The sequence below is a fragment of the Tenebrio molitor genome, chromosome 1, assembly GCF_963966145.1.
Source record: "Tenebrio molitor chromosome 1, icTenMoli1.1, whole genome shotgun sequence".
In the NCBI taxonomy this organism is placed as follows: Eukaryota; Metazoa; Arthropoda; class Insecta; order Coleoptera; family Tenebrionidae; genus Tenebrio; species Tenebrio molitor.
In genome coordinates, this window is record NC_091046.1 from 6798946 (window position 1) to 6818793 (window position 19848).

At 39.0% G+C, this 19848-nt stretch overlaps 4 protein-coding genes across 5 annotated transcripts; 2 read left to right on the top strand and 2 right to left on the bottom strand.

Annotated features, from left to right (window-relative positions):
- The first annotated feature begins 8225 nt into the window (after positions 1 to 8225).
- Gk1 (Glycerol kinase 1) lies at positions 8226 to 10630 on the top strand. Of its 2 annotated transcripts, XM_069044449.1 has the most exons (5): positions 8226 to 8505; positions 8575 to 9498; positions 9634 to 9950; positions 10001 to 10136; positions 10183 to 10630. In XM_069044449.1, the coding sequence occupies exons 2-5, from the start codon at positions 8674 to 8676 to the stop codon at positions 10450 to 10452; spliced, it is 1548 nt and encodes a 515-aa protein (XP_068900550.1). In that variant the 5' UTR covers positions 8226 to 8505; positions 8575 to 8673; the 3' UTR covers positions 10453 to 10630. The 2 variants fall into 2 exon arrangements, with proteins under 2 accessions (XP_068900550.1, XP_068900543.1); XM_069044442.1 differs by having other exon boundaries at positions 8227 to 9498.
- A 35-nt stretch (positions 10631 to 10665) lies between these two features.
- Positions 10666 to 11805, top strand: Tsen34 (tRNA splicing endonuclease subunit 34). The gene is made up of 5 exons (XM_069044584.1): positions 10666 to 10842; positions 10905 to 10973; positions 11024 to 11356; positions 11410 to 11550; positions 11600 to 11805. Exons 1-5 carry the CDS (start codon positions 10722 to 10724, stop codon positions 11785 to 11787), a joined length of 852 nt encoding a protein of 283 aa, XP_068900685.1. The 5' UTR covers positions 10666 to 10721; the 3' UTR covers positions 11788 to 11805.
- Positions 11777 to 12461, bottom strand: mRpL27 (mitochondrial ribosomal protein L27). The gene is made up of 3 exons (XM_069044676.1): positions 12301 to 12461; positions 12086 to 12249; positions 11777 to 12034 (listed from the first exon to the last, which is right to left on the bottom strand). The coding sequence occupies exons 1-3, from the start codon at positions 12359 to 12361 to the stop codon at positions 11831 to 11833; spliced, it is 429 nt and encodes a 142-aa protein (XP_068900777.1). The 5' UTR covers positions 12362 to 12461; the 3' UTR covers positions 11777 to 11830.
- Positions 12462 to 12604: 143 nt separating this feature from the next.
- Positions 12605 to 19636, bottom strand: asp (abnormal spindle). Its single transcript, XM_069044296.1, has 6 exons — positions 19480 to 19636; positions 19232 to 19417; positions 18677 to 18883; positions 13491 to 18620; positions 13246 to 13438; positions 12605 to 13190 (listed from the first exon to the last, which is right to left on the bottom strand). Exons 1-6 carry the CDS (start codon positions 19489 to 19491, stop codon positions 12652 to 12654), a joined length of 6267 nt encoding a protein of 2088 aa, XP_068900397.1. The 5' UTR covers positions 19492 to 19636; the 3' UTR covers positions 12605 to 12651.
- Positions 19637 to 19848: the final 212 nt, after the last annotated feature.

The window sequence follows — 19848 nt, forward strand, 5'->3', positions numbered from 1 at the left end:
ATATTTGTGAAGTGACATTTTAAATCTTTATTTGTACTTCTTTTGGACTAGTGAACTGAATAATAAGTTAAATGTCACTTGGTGGATTGATTTTCAATAACTCTTTTTAAAAGTACGTAATACATAAATGAATCATTTTTACACTTAAAAAGCTGTGATGTATTTTTCTATTTTTAGTGCGTAAAACATCTACAGTGCGTTCATAAAGTTCGGAATTAAATTCATAATAGCGTAATGCGATCTTTCTAAGAAAATCGCTCGGACGATATTAGTCTGCGCAATGACGTCATCACCATTTTTGTTTTCTTTTGTTTAAGAGTTTTCTCTTTAAGTTAACAAATTTTTATTTTAAGGCTCGCGTTTACCTGAGTTTGAAACGGTCGAAAAAGTGGATTTTCGATCACATTTTTAAAAAAAACCGTATGAGATGAACATTTCCTCTTTTGTATACAGTGCATTTTTTTAACTGTTGCCATAGGGAATTGCATGGTAAAATTTATACCCCCGGTTAAGTTATGAAAAAAAATATTTTCTAGCGCGCCGGAATAATAGTACGTCGAGCGGTCGCCAGAATAGCGTCCCTGTCGGCTCAACCAGCACCTGACCATCTCCATTTTTGACTTTTGTCACTTTCATTTAAAAAATATACAGGGTGGTCCAGATATAACCTGCCAAAAAAATTCTGGGTCATTAGAAGGATCTAACAAGTCCAAGAAACCCCCCTTCGTTAGGTCCAAAATAATGGGGATAAATTAACCCCTATCCACACCCATTCGACGCTGCTGACCACAAAAATACGTACCTACTCAGGAATTAATTGTTGGTGTTTGTAAGGATGACAGTATCTAAGCAACATAGGTACCTGAATCGTTTATGACAAATCTCAAATCTGACAAACTAAATCAAATTAATGACATTTATTGAAAACGCTGTACACTGTGTGCGCTAATTCACCAGCTTATTTAGGTACAAAAGCTGATTTTGTAGACTGCGATGAATGAGTAATAAATAAAGTGGTGTTCCTCAATGTGTAAATAAATGTAGAGGTAGTGTGTGCAAAATTGTGGAAGAACTGTGTAATAAGAGTATCGTCTTAATTGTGGTGAAATAGCCAAAATAATGTATTGAATAAATTTATTTACACTTTTCATATTCGTACTTTCAACTCTAACTAGAATATCTACTAACTAATGAAAGGTAAACTAGACTAGAAACATTATTTTATAACAAATGTTTTGTGTGCCTTCCGTTGGCATTTAAGCACATTTGAGTACGCTGGTACCAATTTTTATAAACAGAATTCAGCATTTCTGGGTTTTTACGAATCTGGTTCGCGGCGTTTGTTTTGCGTTTCTGGAGTTGGCCTTTTGTATTTATTTCAACTTCGTATACCAAATCTTTCGTGTGGTCCCAAAAATTAAAATTCAGAGGGGTTAAATGGAGGATCGGGGACGCCATTGTATTGGAATCAGTCAGAACCAATCTCACATAAATGCAGATGTAGCTCCACAAAAGTACAACGAAACGGAAGGACTCCTTCAGGAAAACGCTCGCCGTATGGTCGCCTTGCCGGTCTTGAATTACCACGTGTTTCGCCATAGAGTAAATGCAAATCGGCGTATTCTTGTTCTGTGAATTTCATAACTTTTTGAAGGATTCGCAAATTTTAAATTAAACTTGACAAATGTCATAGGTGTTACAGGTAGCGTTGCTAAAGAAATTGCAGCCAAGTAACCAGAATTACCTTTTTAAAACCTATTAACTCATTAGCGTACAGCAAATTTTGACCAAATTATCAATTATTTTTATCTCGAAAACGAAAAGACTTTTATTAGAAACTTTTTTTGTGCATGAGTTCTACTCATCGTCACCTATTACTGGATTTCTTCTGGCAGGTTATATCGGGACCACCCTGTATAGCGAGATCTCCTCGAGGTTATGATTAAATTAGCTTTTGGAAGGCAGAACATCTAAACATTTATTTATTTAAAAAAAAAAACAGAACCTAAAAACGTTAACGCACAAGTAACTTAACAAATTAACAGAAATTGTCAAAGGAATTGTTCAAAGTGTTTTCCTCCGACTGCTGGACAATGACAAGTGATCTTGAAAATTTCTTCGCGTGTTTTGTAAATGTCGCACTGTTTCTGGTTGACCTCTTATGCGTTTTTTTACTGTTGCCATAGGGAATTACATAATTGCATGGTAAAAATTATACCCTCTGTTAACTTATGAATTATGATCCACTGCAGATTTGGTGCTAATTTTTATTTTTGTAATAGATCATTAATAAGACTACGTAATGCATATTGTTTGAACAACGACAAGCAGTTTTATTTTACTAATTTTACTCTTCAAAGTTGAAATTAATGAACGTAAATAATTTGACAAAAAACGTGGTATGCGATATGAGAACAAAAATTAGGTTTTATATTTTAATTTATTATTTATTTTAATCATAGCCTCGAGTTCTCGCTATTTATTTTTTAAATTATTATTTTTTTAAATAAAAGTCAGGTGCTGGTTGAGCCGACAGGGACGCTATTGTGCCGACCGCTCGACGTAATATTATAATTCCGGCGCGCTAGAAAATATTTTTTTCACAACTTTTTCGACAGTTTAGGACATTGAATTGTAATCATTCCGATAGTTTAATAGTATTTTACAGTAGAAGTCCGTTAGGATAGCCTTTACTGCCGAGCCAGAAATTTTGTGAGACGAGCTCGCAGAGCGAGTCGAATAATACTGGCGAGGCTGTAAAGGCCCTAACGGACGTGTATTGTACAATAGTTTTTGTAATATCTCTACGATTCGTTCAAAATTATCTTTTTGAAACACATTTTTTTCAACGCCATCGAAAAAACCGAATGATTAATAAGTGTGCGGAGGACGTCGTCATGTCAACCGGTGTTTGTGAAAAAAAATTGTTTTAATGTTGTTTGTCAGATTTGTTCAACGCTTAACTTTCCGTTGAAAATAAGTGACTGAAATCAATAAAAAATTGCAATCAAGATATTCCCGATGTCCGGAAGTGAGGTCATCGTTATTGCCTGCAAAATCGCGCTTGTGTTAGTGAAGCATCATCTTCAATCTTGTCTCCATTTGCTGCTGTTTGTCAGATTTGTTCAACACTTAACTTTCCGTTGAAAATAAACGACTGAAATGAATAAAAAATCGCGATCAAGATATTCCCGATGTCCGGATGGCCGCAGAGCAAGTGAAGTCATCGTTATTCCCTGCAAACTTGCGCTTGTGTTGGTGTTAAAATTCTGAAGCATCATCTTCGATATCGTCTACATCTGCTAGTGGCATACGGATTTCGATTAATTCAAGGTGTGTCCCCTAACATTAAACATTAATTATTGTAACAATTGTAAAAAAAGTTGAAAAATAAAGTTTAGATTTACGTTGCTATAGTTATTTAGTCATTTATAACGGCCGCTCCTGCTCATAACGGACACCTATAACGGACTCCGGCCGTTATGAGGTTGTTTACATGGTGACAAACAGTCCGGAAAGCCACCTTTAACAACTAGATATTACAAAAAAAATCTTCCAACTTTGTTCCAAAAATGGTTTGAATACACTCACCGGCACAAAAAACGACTCATTATGATTTCTTTAATAAATGATCTTGAAATTATATTTGTGCTTATTTTTCTTTATTATAGTTAAATTGGGATATTTTCAATGATTGGAAGTGCTATGGTCACCATGGCAACCGAATTGTTTTGTTTAAATAAATTATTAGAAAATTTGCGTTACTTCCACGTTGTGTTTTTGATTTACGTGTTAAAAGATTTAATGTGACAATACGAGATACTAATTCGAAATGCTGTTCAAATTTTGGCAATTTTTCATAACATTAATTTTTGAAGTGAAACTTTTTATGGGAGGGTCTTGAAATTCTGATCGGCAACCTTTTTGTGTGACGAAAAGTGGTGGGGGTAAACACTGTCTCGCACAACGGTTGCGCCAATATTTCCATCTCACTTAATTTGGAGTCTAATTAATTATGTAAATTATAATAATCTGTTTAAGACGATACAAACATCCCTTAAAATTGTGTATACATACTTCTGTCTTTGTCACACTCACGGCATTTGTCGATAATGTCCTCTCTTTTAATTAAAAATGAACAATGAGTTACGCATTTTGAAAGATATTGTTTAGTGTTATCGTTAAAATATACAATTTTGTTGTAAATATGCTTAAGTCAGGCGCAGAAAGAACAAGAGCGTGGCGTGAGAGAAAACGTACGAGTGAAGTGACAGTTCAGAATGTGAAAAAAACGGTGTAAATAATAAAGACAATGAACCAGCAACTAGCATCTCGGCTCAGCCACCGCCTCTTGCATCTATCAGTGATAATTTACAATATTCTGATTTTCCTGTAATACAAAAGTTTCACTTCTATCGTGCGTCTTTACGACACTCTTTTTTTTCTGAAAAATTACTTTTTTTTTTCATTAAAATTTTATTTGCTGTGTTTAATGTTTTGTTTGTCGGATATTCTTTGGCAAACAATAACTTAAATAACACTTATCAATACAACATGATATCAAAAAAATTTTCTAAGACAATGAATTATCTACTTAATTATATTCATAAAATTCAAAGTGAGTCGTTTTATGTGCCGGTCAGTGTATTTTCATCAGAACAAAAGTTAACAGGGGGTATAAGTTTTACCATGCAATTCCCTATGGCAACCGTTAAAAAAAATGCACTGTATAAATTAAGAACATTTTTATTAATGAACAATGAAGAGAAGAATTTTGTTTTGACGAATTTGTTAAAAAATTACAAATACACTCACCGGCAGAAAAAGCGGAACACTATTATTATTTAAAAATCTATCGTCGCGGTATGCGGTTGCTCTTTTTCAATCAGTATTTTGAAACCTTCTAACAGCTCGGTGACGCCTAGCAAGAGGAGCCTCAATAGCATTAGCTGCATAACGGAAACAACAACAGTCTTCAACCAAAGCTACTGCTCTGGCAATATTTACACCAGCTAGAGAATTTTTTTTACGTTCTGCACTTAAATTCGAAGTTAACAACAATAAAAAAATTACAAAAGTTATAAAAATCTAACCAGGCTGTTGATTATTATAAAAATGGTAAATTTAAGAAAAGAAGGTTTTTAAGCAAAAAATTTGTTTTTATGCGAAATTGCTAATAAAATAGCCTATGCTAATGTTCAAGGTTATGTTTGCTATCATCACCTCCTGGTCAAAATACATCAAAATAGGAATAATGGGAATAATTTGTTGTTGACTAATTAGTTTTTTTTTGCCGGTGAGTGTAGAATGCTCTGCTTAGAAGCTGTGAATGTGACGCAGACGAAAGATGGTGTTTCCGACTTGAATATTAGTTGAAAAAAATGAAGTCATTTCTCAGCGTTAAAATTTCACGTTGTAGGCAACCACCCTACATGCTACCTAAGCTAACAACTTATATACAGAAGGGTCGGCCTTCTGCTGAGAAATTATGGAGGAATATAATAGGTATTTGCATTTTTATTTCAAATTTGTAACAACCGATTTGAGCTTTATTAACAGCAGCTAATAAATAATAATACTGCTGCTCCATCCGGAACGAAGAACCGAGTGCCTTTAATTAATGCGCGAATGAGCGGAAGATGTCTTCACGCAAGTGGCTCGTACAATATTTTTTGTACGAACATTAAATTAAAAAATTTTGTTTTAATACATTAAACATAAACGAACATAAAACCAAGTAGGCAGTGACCTTTGGTTATTAGAAACAATTGCTTCACTTGACACTTGACGTTTGTTGTATTTGTATTGTATTTTATGTAGGGTTTGTAGGAACAATTTTCAACGATTATAAGTATTTCCCTAATTTTTAATGGAGGAAAATCCAGGCAAGTTGTATTTTATGAACTAAATTTTATTATTATCAAGACCGATTTTTTTAATGCCATAAAGGGCCAGTGTTTTTTGCAGTTTTTATTTGGATGTTGGAAGCGTCACTTCCAAGACTGTGAGTACAAAAAAACAATTAAAACTGTCTCACGATCTTAGCTTTAGAAACGTCAAGTTTTAGATTTGTGTTTTGATGTTAATTGTTTTTCTAATTGAAGACAATCGTAGAAAAAGTATTATATGCAACGAGTGCTAAAACAATACTTGTTGCACTCATAGGATTACCGACTCGCCTGGAGCTCGTAAAGAAAAGGACTACTTTATACACTTGTTGCGTAAATTAATATTTTGTACTAACCCAGCGTCACCATAGTATTATAGCTCATTTTATGGAACTCTAAAACACTTCATACTTAATGGTGTTATTTTTTTACTTTTAGCTAGTTACGCAGCAACAGTAAATTAACACTACCTGATTCAAATTTTGAAGTTTTATTGATAATTTATTTCATACTACTTTTATTTTATAGAGAAAGTGATATTGCAGAAATTATGTTATGTTCTGTATGAAGCATTTTTTACATATGGGATTAAAATTTTTGCTGGGCGAGTGTGTGGTAACTTCCCACTTGTAAAAAAGGTGATCCTTTGCACACATGTTGCAGAAATAGCTACTGTACCACTTATAAAATCATCTTTAGGTTAGTACCTAACGTAAGAAAGATATATTATTTTGGTTTGTTTCTAGAATTCATTTATAAATTTTCAATCACTCAATCAACATTCCAACTGTCACAGACCAAAACTTCTTCAGATTTTTTTGAAAAAGTCATATGTATTTGTACTTTTGTGATTACATTCTTATTCTAAATTACAAACATTATGAAAACAAGGATTACATTAATTCCATGATACTACACGCTAGTTTGAGCTGAATTCATGTGTAAAAATCGATCTTACATCTAATACATTTATTTCGTTGGCATAATTTTCATTTGAAAAAATTATGGAGAAATTCGAGGCGAAGTCAGAGCTTGGATGTAGCGCGGTTTAATTGCTTGATCCACCACAAGAAATTTTAAGATGACGAATAATATTGCACCGAAAATTAATTGTCCAAGACCCACGAGCAGTACTATGGCCCACGCTGGCACTGCCGTATATCCTAAAAAACAAAATTTATGAATTGGTACCTATTTAATTCCTATCCACAAGTTCACAGAACCATTCAAAAATGGTGCATAGCGTGATTGTGAGAGTGTACTTACGGTAGTACGTCCTTGTAATTGCTTTCCGCCCCTTTAAAATCTTTCTTCTACAGTCCCCCTCGTGCGAAATAGCCAACAACAAAACTGAAACAAATCAATCGTAACACATCATCCAAATCGAGGAATCAATGAAAAAATATTTCAGTAAACAATACGGTTTTATTTGTGTCATACATTCACTTGTAAAGTATAAATGGTAATGTAATTCAGATATTTTTACATTTATACTTACCAAGTACAAAGATGGCATATTTTGCAAATTTTGAACTTCCCATTTTCACAACTTACTGAAACTTACGCACCGATTATGTGTCACGTCTCTACCCAAGAACTAAACTCTGAACGGTGTTATCAATGTTTGAACTATGAATATAATGTAATGTAGGTGAGCAAATACCTTTGTCAAGAGATGTTATAAACACTGCAAGAATGTTGAGATAAGAACATTATTATTCACTGATTGTGGATTAAAAAGATTTGGATGACGAGAAATGGTAGAACATTTGAATAGAAAATGTTTACAATGTATCTATCTATAACGGGAATGTACGAATGTATTTTTATCTACGCCCGTGGGATAAGAACTTCATTACCGCACGCATATCATTACCGCATCCCACTCAGTAGGATAAGTGTCATTTATCCCACTGCGTGGAATAAGAACTTCCTTCCGATATGAAAATACGTAAATTTATAGTTGCCGTTCCATATAAAAAATGATGAATAAGTGAATACACACCGTTTACACACAGGAGTTAAATTGGTTGCAAAACAATTCAATATTTTTAAAGTCGATCGTTAATTTAGAAAGAAATAAACAAAAATCTCTTCAGCGCACTTTTCACCTAAAAAATGACACTGACAGTGACAAAAATTGACAGTTCACAGTGAGGCGGCAAAAATTTCATAACATGGGCATGGCTTGCTTCGACTACAATCATTTATAATGACCCTGTATAATGAATGTGTTATTTAAGAAGAGTGAAAATAATTATGTGTACGACATGCAACTACTTTTTTTTAGAAGTTGTAAGTTGACAGGTGCTCAGTGTAAACTCAAGGTCATTCAACTTCGGGAAACCCCCGGTACGGTCAAAGAACCCGATCTGTCATTTTGCCAAAAAAAATTTTTTTTTATTAAATGCACTCAGTTATCCTTAAGATAACAAACCTTCTAAACAAGGAAGAGATAGAGAATTGAAGTATATTTTTGTTATTCACGACTAATTGCGAGTCCACTCTAGCACACGTTGACCTTGGCATGCCATTTATCATTTTTTACATCTTATTTGCGTAAACTTGATAAATTGTGTTTACCCACTCCATAACATATGGTTAATGGTTTTCTCCGGTAAGCACCAACGTTTTAATACCTTAATAATTGATATAATTGCCACTGAACAAAGGTCAAAAATGTTAGATAACAGATCATACCAAAACGAATGTGGTACAAATACAAGGTGCATTTCGATTGTGAGGTTAAGAGTACTGCACAGAAGCCCCAAACTTCGAGAAAGTCATGACCCAAAACGGCGCCACCGGACCCCTGGTTGGAGCCATAGACGAGGGAACCTCCAGCGCAAGATTCATTCTCTTCAAGGCTGGGACCGCGGAAGTGGTGGCGTCACATCAGAAGGAACTTGCCCAGATCTTCCCTCAAGAGGGTTGGGTTGAACAGAACCCCAGAGAAATACTAGAAGTCGTGAAGACGTGCATCGAAGCCACCATTGACAAATTGATTGCTCTGGGGGGCAGCGTGAACGATATAGTGGCAGTTGGGGTGACAAATCAAAGAGAATCTACAATAGTCTGGAACAAAACGACAGGCGAGCCTCTTTATAATTCGATTGTGTGGCTCGATATGCGCACCTCATCCACAGTCGATCAACTACTAGACAAAGTCCCAAACAAGACAAGAAACAAGAATTATTTGAAACCACTGTGTGGCCTCCCATTGTCTCCATATTTCAGTGCTGTCAAGTTAAAGTGGCTACAGGAGAATGTCCCAAAAGTAAAAAAAGAGATGGCGGCAGGAAACTGTCTCTTTGGTACAGTAGACTCTTGGGTGATTTGGAATTTGACAGGTGGTAAAGAAGGAGGAGTGCATGTGACAGATGTCACAAATGCCTCAAGGACAATGTTGATGAACATAGACACGTTAAAGTGGGACCCTGTACTTATGAATTTCTTTGAACTGCCGTGTTCAGTCTTGCCCACCATTAAATCCAGTTCAGAGGTTTATGGTCACATCAAAGAGGGCGCCCTACGAAATGTACCAATCGCTGGGTGTCTTGGAGACCAACAGTCTGCACTAGTGGGACAACAATGTCTGAACAGAGGACAGGTATGTCTCGCTTGTTCTGAAATTCATATGTGCTGTGACTGCTTTTAATAAATGATATCATTAACAGCAGCCGAATCAAGCTCAGACACAATCTGAACTAACATAGCCAAGTTCTATTGTTTTGCTTTCTGTTAGGCCAAAGCCACTTACGGGACCGGTTGCTTCCTGTTGTACAACACAGGCAAAGCTAAAGTAGACAGCTCTCACGGGTTGATAACCACAGTCGCGTACCAGTTAGGGCCCAACCAGCAACCCATCTACGCCCTTGAGGGCTCGGTTGCCGTTGCTGGGGCAGCACTGAACTGGTTGAGAGACAACTTGACGATCCTCCCCACTTTCGGGGACACTCAAAGCTTGGCCGAAAAAGCCGAACTTATCGAAAGCGGCGAAGTTTTCTTCGTGCCAGCTTTTAGTGGACTGTATGCACCATACTGGCAGCAAGACGCTAGAGGGTCAGTCGGTTTGGGTACTTCTCGAGAACGTTCTCATAGTTTTTTCGTAGCATCATCGTGGGCATAACTGAAGACACGAATTCCACTCACATCGTGAGAGCAGCTCTGGACGCTGTCTGCTTCCAGACGAGAGATATTCTGGAGGCCATGAATAAGGACTACGGATCTCCGCTGACTCATCTACAAGTAAATGTGGTTTTTTGTTTGTTCCAATAATGTTGTGACGTTCAAGGTCGACGGTGGCATGACAGCCAACTCGCTCTTGATGCAACTTCAAGCCGACTTGGCTGGTGTTACTGTTCTTAAGCCCAGTATGGCAGAGAGTACTGCTTTAGGGGCGGCCATGGTTGCCGGCGCTGCGATGGGATGTTGGGATATTGAAGGGTCGCCCTTGCAGATCCCGGCACAGAAATGGGTGCCCAGATCCAACGAAAATGAGAGGGACGTTAGATATGCCAAGTGGAAAATGGCGATTGAAAGAAGCACAGGATGGGATATTTAAATTGTATTTCCTGATAACATGCTCCAACCACTTGTATTGTTTTTATATATTTTATTTTACAAGAAAACTTATTTCGATGTTTTCGTTTCTCTTTTTGTTATACGGTGGTTAAGTATGTAACTGTTTGATATGATTTTTTTCAATGTTTTATAATGGAAAATAAAATCTTACTAAGTTATGTACTTTTGTTATTACTTTTTTAAGCTCGCACTATATTTTAGGATAAATGGGGCGAAAAACTTCTACAACATCCTCTGTATATTATTTAGATGAAATTTACACAAAATAGCATTTTTAAGGTCTTTTTAAAGCAGCCTTTTGTAACAAATTTGGAAAACATGATAGAATTAGATTACTGTCACGGTGGAATATTTGTTTTCGATGCAGACGGTAAAAAATACAAAAACTGATTTTGAGGTTATGTTATTTGTATATCGTATTTTCGATTATAGATTGGGCCACACTTCGAAAAACACACAGAATTCTAGGTACCCTCATTGGAAATACCAATGTGGTGCAAAGTAATAAGCTGACTAATATTATTTGCTTTTGTGAAAATGAAAAATTTCAGCACTACCTCTGAAGCTCCTGCCTGAAGAAGTTCTGCTACTAATAGACAAAGGAATCGCAAAAGTGGTAGATCGGAAGTTCGTTGATACGCCAGAAGTTACTAAAAAATATGAAGAGTTTGAAAATGGTCTACTTGCTCATGAAAAAGTTGTATATAAGAATAACCGAAAAAGACAGTTGGAAGTTATGATTGACGCTATTGTCGCCGCCAAGAGAAAACGAGGAGACGATAGATCATCAGAAGAAATTTTAAATGAAGAGTTAGAAAAATCATGTACTGTTACCAAGGAAAACATGATTTGGCCCACTTTTCTCACACCTTTAAGCAATTCTGGTAGTTGGTAGTCAATTATTGATTCCAGTTTATTTATATTTAAAATGTTTAAGGTATTTGTGTTGATGTATATAGAGAGGTAATTTTACAAAATACCTCAGATTTAAAATATAGCATATACAGAGATTTATGGGAAAAAGGTTATTACATAACTACTGGACACAAGTTTGGTGCTGATTTTTTAGTGTATTTAGGTATGTACTTGTTAGATGCGTTCACCAGTTTGTTAATCAAAATTTTCAGGTGATCCAATTGCATATCATGCAATTTTTGTTGTGCATTGTGTCCACGACCCAGATAAAGCTATACACTCAACAGAAATAGTTGCCTTTGGCAGATTAGCAACAGCTGTAAAAAAACGCGCTGTGTTAGCCTCTCTCAATTCTGAAAAACAAGTATCTTACATAACAATCAACTGGATAGATGCTTAATAAACATTTTATTTTCTACGTGTGCTCAAATTTCTAATACTATCTAAAGCTGATCAATAAGTTTAAAATTCTGATGCTGCTTTTTTGGTAATATATTGAAATATTTTTTGTAGAATTCTGTGTTTTTTCTAAAGCCATGGCACCTCTCAACCCAAGTGTGACTCCAATCAAGATCCACCTTTTCACATGTGATCATCACCTTACCAGGAATTATTGCAAACAGCGTTCCATTTCTCCCCAAACCAACCTACAAAAGAAATAAATCATGATCTGTTCTTAGAGCTGTTGACAACTGTACATTTAAGCCAGGGTGAAAACGCAAGGTTCTTTGGGTTGCTAGTATGGTGCCGGCTTCAACCTGATGGCCATCTTGCACTTTCCATCCACGATGTTTTGGTCGTACTTTAGTACTCGTATTTCGCGTACTTGAACCTGCCTTTTTGCTGGCGAATCTGACGGAAACTAAAATTACGACACTTCAATTACAAGACTCCGAGAAGACGATGTATTTACTTCCAAAAACCGATAGCGAATTTGAGACAATTTGCCTAAAATTCACACCCGCCAGACTCATTTTCGGCAAAAATATATTATTGTAGCTAGGTTAAATTCGATAATTTAGGTTAGAAGTGCATCATGACATTTTGTCATAAAAGACGTTCATCGGATCATATCTCTCTATCAAAATAGATGACAATATTTGACACTTTGACAAATTTGTCCCTAAAACACAACTTATTTTCGTACCCACCAATTTAAGACCATCCAATTTTGTAAAATTTACAGTAGATATTGGTTATAAAATTAAATATCCATATATAATAAAAGTAAAATGTTTTTATTGGCACAAAATTTAACACAATTTCATTTTAAAATGTTCAATAAACAATCTATTGCCTGTACAGAGCTATAAAATATTTTTGGCCTATTTTTAATTTCCAAGCCCCAATCTGGCTCAGAGGATGGCAACGGCAAATTATGCCGCACAGAAAAAAGAGACTCGTACTTGACGTTAACTTTTGTGACCATGTCTCTTTGCCGCCGACACAAAAATGCTATTCGTTCCATCTTCTGTTTAAAATTGGGACTAGAAATTATCACTTCTTTGTATTTCTTGTTGTGAGCGAACAACCAAACCAAAGTGCACAGCGTGGGAAACAACGGTGCTTCCTTATTGCACCAGTGGAGCATCACAGATATCACGTGCTCCGCGTACTCTGCCAACCAACTATTGGTTCGTGTCGGTTCGAATCTGTAAAAATTAATCAAAATCGACGCCGCCGCCGTGCAAGCTTTCATCTCGGGAAGCGACCTGTTGGTGGAAATGATGGTGGCGTACAAGTGTTTCGGCAGAATTGCGCCCAACTTCTGGCATGACTTTTTGCATCTCCTGGTGATAAATTCTGAAACAGATCACTAACGTAAAACCCGATCCCGGCTCTTTTCCAAACTACAAACCGAGATCCTCCAAAACTCGGATTATTTCGCCCAACGACGCGTTCACGTTACTCAGCTTCAAAACCGCCTTTTTACATCGAGAACCGAGAGTATTGTGAGGTACAGCATTTTCGTTGGCTTTCTGCAGTCTTTCCCGTATTTTCGAAAACTCGGGCTTTTCATCTAAACGCCTCTTGTATCCTCTCCAAGCAGTCTGCAATTTAACCGATTACATCAAAACCATCAACTCACACAAAACAAATCACCTGAATTTTTGTCGCGGCTTGGTTTTTCACCTTCAAGAGCCTCCTCTCCGCTATTGCTTCAGGCGTCAAGGCTTCAGCGTATTTCTGCCGCACCAAAAATCCTCTAATGTGTTTTTGTGCAACAAGTGTCGCCTTCTTCAACGCTTGGAATCTCTTCTGTTCAACCCTCATTAACAATTTCGCCCTCCACTTTCTTTGAACGAACACAACAGCTCTTCTTATCGTGTTAAAGTTGTCTCTCTCCAATCTACCAGCTACTTTGGCTCTGAAACGTCTCTGAATAATGACAGTTGTGACCTTGACAGACTGGAATTTCTTCATTTCGACCCTCATCGCTAATTTCGCCCTCCACAATCTCTGCACAAACACAACAACTTCTCTAAACCTATTGAAATAAGTCACTGCCAATCTTGCGGCTAGTGTAGCTCTGAAACGTCTCTGGACGACGATAACACTGCTCCGCAAAGTGCAGAATCGTCCCATTTCGACTCTCATCGCCAGTTTAGCTCTCCACATTCTCTGAACAAACACGACAGTTTCTTTCAACTTGTTAAAGTTGTTCTTTTCCGACTTGGCCGCCAAATTAGCTCTGAACCGTCTCTGAACGACAACAGTTGCAAACTTCAAGCTTTCAAATCTTTTCATTTCAACTCTCATCGCCAATTTAGCTCTCCACTTTCTCTGAACGGACACTGTAGCCTCCCTCAACTTCCCATACTCGTGTTCTGTCACTCTGCACAAGAGCTTCGCTCTGAAGCGTCTCTGTACAATGACAGTTGCAGTCTTTAAAGCTTGGAACCTCTCAATTTCAACTCTCATCGCCAGTTTTGCTCTCCACTGTCTTTGAACAAAAACTACAACTTCCCTGAACCTGTTAAACTTGTCTCTTTCCGCTCTAGCCGCTCGAGTTGCTCTAAAACGTCTCTGCATCGTGACAGTTACACTCTTGAAAGCTTGGAACCTGCTCATTTCACTTCTCATAATTAATTTAGCTCTCCATCTTCTCTGAACAGCTAGAGCTACTCGTTTCAATTTATTGAACTCGTTCTGTAACAACCTGGCCTCTAGATTGGCTCTAAATCGTCTCTGAACGACAACACTTGCGCTCTTCAAAGCCTGGAATCTCTTAATCTCATCTCTCATTTCTAAAGTCGCCCTCCACTTTCTCTGAATGAAAACGACACTTCCCTTCAGTTTATTAAATCGATTCGTCTCGGTCCTGGCGGCGACTTTAGCCCTGAAACGTCTCTGAATGACGAGAACTGCGCCCCTCAAACACCGGTATCTCTCCACTTCAACTCTCGTCATCAGTGTAGCCCTCCACTTTCTTTGAACCAACACCGCAGCTCGTCTCGTCGCGATAAAATCGTCTCGTTCCAACTTGCCCACTAGGTTTGCTCTAAACCGCCTCTGCACAACAAGAGTTGCACTCTTCAACAACTGGAACTTCTTCATCTCGCGCCTCATCAGTAGCGTCGCCCTCCGTAGTCTCTGAACTCGCACAACAGCACTTCTCAACTCGTGGTAGTTGTCTTTTGCCAACTTGCCCGCTAGTTTCGCCCTGTACCGCCTCTGCACAACAAGACTTGCACTCCTCAAACGTTGATACCTCTTCACTTCGTCTCTCATCGCAAGCTTGGACCTCCACCTCTTTTGGACCAAAACAACACTGTCCCTCAACTTGACAAAATCGTTCCTCGCCGCCTTACCCGCCAGATTGGCTCTAAAACGTCTCTGGACAGTGACACTCGCGGCCTTCAAAGCCTGGAATCGTTTCGCTTCATCTCTCATTTCTAACAGAGCCCTGCGCTTTCGCTGCACGAAAACAACACTTTCCCGCAACTTCTCGTAGTCCTGTCGCACTCCGCGTGCCAACCTCCTCGCCCTAAATCTTCTCTGGATGTCGACAGTTGCTCGTCGCAACTCTTCGTACCGCCATCTGACGCATCTAGTCAACTGGACAGATCGGTAGAACCGCTGGATTATGATAGCTGCAAACTTCAAAGAGTTGTACTTTTCCAGCGCTTCTCTCATAGCGCGATTGGCTCTGAAGCGTCTTTGTACGAAGACAGTTGCACGTTTTAACCGTTCGTAGTAACAAAACTGGGTCTTCATCAAAGTGTACGCTCGAAAACTTCTCTGGATTACGATCGCCGACTCTCTCATCACGACAAACTCTCGTCTCTGTATTGCAGCTAGTCTTTGGGCGCGGAATCTTTGCTGGACGACAAGACTTGCCCATTTTAGAAGCATATATCGCAACTGCACAACTCTCATTTCTTTCGTGGCTCTGAAACGTCTCTGGACCACTCTAGCACTGTCTCTCATTCTGGTGTACTTGTTGTACTCCACTCGTCTGAGCTGGTTGGCGCGCCATCTTCTCTGTACCAAAATCGTTACAGTTTGCAATCTCCTGTACTCGGTGCGGACACATTTCGCCAGGAGATTTGTCCTGAACCGTGTCTGCACAACCAGAACCGCATACTTCAAACGCTCGAAGTTCTCCCGTTCAACTATCATCTTCTTTTTGGCCAGATACGTCTCCTCCACCAGCCGCACGCAGTACTTCAACTTCTGCAACCGTCTCCTCGCTGTGAACATTCTGACGCAACTCTGAATCGTAACGGCGGCTGTGACGCGTTTTTTGCTGTAGTAGATCAACCACTTCCTGGCCTGGATCTGTATTTTTACCACCGAACTCCTCACCACTTGGTATTTTTTGCGACAAAGATACATTCTCACGTAACTCTGTATCTTCACAACCGCCTTTTCTTCACGGATTATTCGCAAGCACACTTCGCTGATTCGCATCCACCGTTCCATTTTGATCACAAATTTTCTGCGCCTGTACCAGATCTGTATTCTTTTGCAAGCGGCGTCTTTTTCCATCCGAATTTTCCTTAACTGTTCTCTTTTTTGGACGATCGAAGCGCTGCGCCACCACGTTTGTATAATTGTAACGTTTTTGACCATCAGAGGTGTTTGGAACTTGTAAATGATCTGCCACAAGAACGACAAAGTTTTCTCTTTGTGTCCGTCAACTAAATCTTTCGGAGAAATGTTGTACAAGATTTCGAAATTGGACTTTTCCAGGGCGTCGAACACGATTTTCACGTTGTGGATTTTCTGCAGTCTCGATATAGCGGGCACTCTCAATTGTTTGCTCAAATCGCTCTCGAGAAGAATAATTTCCATGACTCGGGTCAGTCTGACCCCGTCTCTTAAATCCACCCCCAAGTGGTTGACGGCGTAGTCGAATTCGTCGATGTAGGTCTGTTTGTGATGGACCGCATAATCGAAGTACTTCAAGTACTTCGTGATGTCTCCAATCGCGGAAAGAGTGTCTCTGGAGAATCGCAACAAAGCCTCTCGACTCTCCTTGATCGCGCTGTTCTTCCTGAAGAGGCAAGGATCGTGCCTGACCAGTTTCTTGCGTTTCGCGTGGTCCAGAAAATAGACCAGAGCAAAGAACTTCTTCAGCATGTTTTTCTTCAGGTCGGTGACGTATTTGGGTGAGTACACTGTCTTGTACTTTTTCAAGAGATGCGGGTCTCTTATGAATCTCTCGGAAAGGAAAGAGGCGAGACCCACCAGATCTGAATTCGAGGTCATCGGTACGATCGCTCTGTAAACTGTCTCCAAGCCGAGCCTCAACCAGAGGGGGTTGTAGCTCAAGATCACCTCCATGATCTCCGTTTGCAATCCCAAATCCAAATGAATATTTCGATCGTCTCTGATCGATATCTTCTTCTGCTCGATGGCCGCCTCCACCTTCGTCAACACACTCGCGACTTCTTTGGATCTGTAAAGCGCCGACGCCTTTTTCCGGAGCAAGTTCATCTGAAAACTGGTGTGGTATTTGTTAGCGACGGCTTCTCTCGTCGGCGCCGCCTCCACTTTCTTGTTCCTGCATTCCATCCAGATCTTCGCCACGTCGGGAACATGTCCCTCGTCACTGGAGTCCAGTTCTAGGGGCGGCGTCAGCAGCGAGTTCAACCACTTCTTGAAGTTCTCCTCCTGCTCGTGTATCCACTCTTCGTTGTAGTTGACGATCGACGTGGTGAACGGGTTCATCGCGGCTGCCATCACGAACGGATTTGTCACGATCACCTCGTGGGTGATCGCTTCCGCGCTTTGATCTTTGGCGAGCTTCAACCCTGATGACTTCTTCGCCGTGCGAAACGCCGAGTCTCCGTGTTTGGACCAATCGGTGAGTCGCGACCCTCCAAAATTCGGTTTCTTGTGTGGCGTCGCCACGAACGTCAACTCAGACTTTCTCTTCAACGAGAAGCAACTGACGCTGGTCTCGCTGATGGTCGTCTCTTCCTTGATCGCCCCCAGAGGCTTGCTCGCTCTGTTGGACCACAGGTCCGCCTCCATCGTGTTCTTTACCGACAACCCCAACAAACTGTCGAGGCGAGCTTTCTTGCTAGCACTGGGAGGCGTCATCGAAGTCTCTAAATCTCTGAAAGAACCATCTTTCACGTAAGTGCTCGAACTGAGATCCGCTTTGGTGTAAGTCTCGGAGCTTATGTTGCACTTGACGTACGTCTCGGTGCTGACGTTCCCCACTGAGTCCTTTTCTTCGTTGAGAACGTCAAATGTTGCGTTGGTTTCGGAAAAGAGACAGAGGCGCTTGCCGTGGAACGTGGTGTTGTTGACGGATTTCTCCTCGGTGGAGCAATGTTCGGGGTTAAAATCGACGTCTTTGCTGTTCGGAGTCGACATTGGAGAGATTTTGAAAGATTGCGACAGTAATTTTTTGGCGAAAGACAGATTCGGCGAGTTCGTTTCCAAACTGTCGTCGAAAAGTTGACCTGCTGGACTACTTTCACCACCATTCTTACTAACTATATATGTATCCCTGCGCGACAAAAGTTGCGTGTTGTAATTAAAAGCCGAGCTGATGTGAGAAACGAAAACGTTTTCTTTTCCGTTGGGACCATTCTCTTGCAGGGGCTTGCATATTTCAATAGTGGGAATGTTGGTGACATCCGGCAGGGCCCACCTTTTTTGCGGCGACCGTTTCAGCGGCGATTTCTTCTTCATCAGGCTCTGGACTGGAGACTTTGTTTTTTTCGACACAAAAGTCGGCATTCTTTTACTTTTCGACTTGCTAGTTTTATTTTTCTAAGTTGAGAAAGCATCGTTAAAAAATATAATTCGCTGTTGTCGATTTGACTTACCGTAAAGGGTGCCACCGATTTGAAAACGACGGGGACGTCTCTTGAAACAGTCTTGTTGTCCCCCAAGTGCAGCATGTATCGCCAGGCCCCTTCACACGTCGGCCTCCAAGTGATTTCCAGTTCCACTTCTTCTTTTCCTTCAATTTCCTCTTGAATCCAACTTAAATGCGCCTCAAGCTCATCCGAGAAATTTTCCCGTGCGGTCAACTTCAAAAAATTAAAGAAATTACTTGTTTGATCATACTTTGTCACTTTTAGACTGTGGATTTAAATTTGAATACATAATATAGCTCTACAAGTTACATAATTAAAACGAATTTAATGCAATTACATATTTATTTAAAATATATGATCAAAATGTAATTTTAAAATGGAGAAAACAGGGTCTATTTATTGCTTTTTCAAGTAAATTAGTATAAAAAATTGAAATGAAATTATTAGTAAAAACACAAAGATATGTTACAAACAACAAAAAATTAGCAGTTTTATTTAAGAATTACTTTAACATGCATAGACATTGGTTAACAATAAAAGTGAAATGTGCATAACAATTACCTGTATGGCATGATCTGTTGGATTCCTTACGAGAAGTTTTTGTGTTGAAGTTTGCCCAACTTTAACATTCTCAAAAAAAAGTTTGGGGTTTGGGGTAAATGGGGCCAATGACAGCACCGTCACATCCGGCTCTGCTTCTTTTTTAACTGATTTCTTTTCACGAATGGGTCTGGTTGGTGGAGAAAACTGGAAATTAAACAAAAATTAAAACTACTTGCAAATTGTTGGCCCAAATTAAGCGAGATTACTTGAAAAAACATTTTGTCAAGCAGTATAACACTAACAAACACAAATTCTTATAATAAATTATAAAAAGCTGTTTAAACTATAAAAACACATTTAAAGGTCTGCACGAACTCCACATTTGAACACAAATTAAATGAAAAACCGTCAAATTGTTACCAGCCAATGGGATGCTTCGAATCAGCTCTTGTGCTTTTATCTTTGTTTAAACCCAAGGGAAGTGTATATCACTTTCCTTTTCTCTTACAACAAACCGGTGCGCGGCACAACGGGTGCAGTTCAAAAAATTGTAATTTGAAAAATGCGCATTTGCATAAATCACGTTTTGAGGCTTGGAACGGACGACAATGGTAACGGCGTATTATGCACAAATA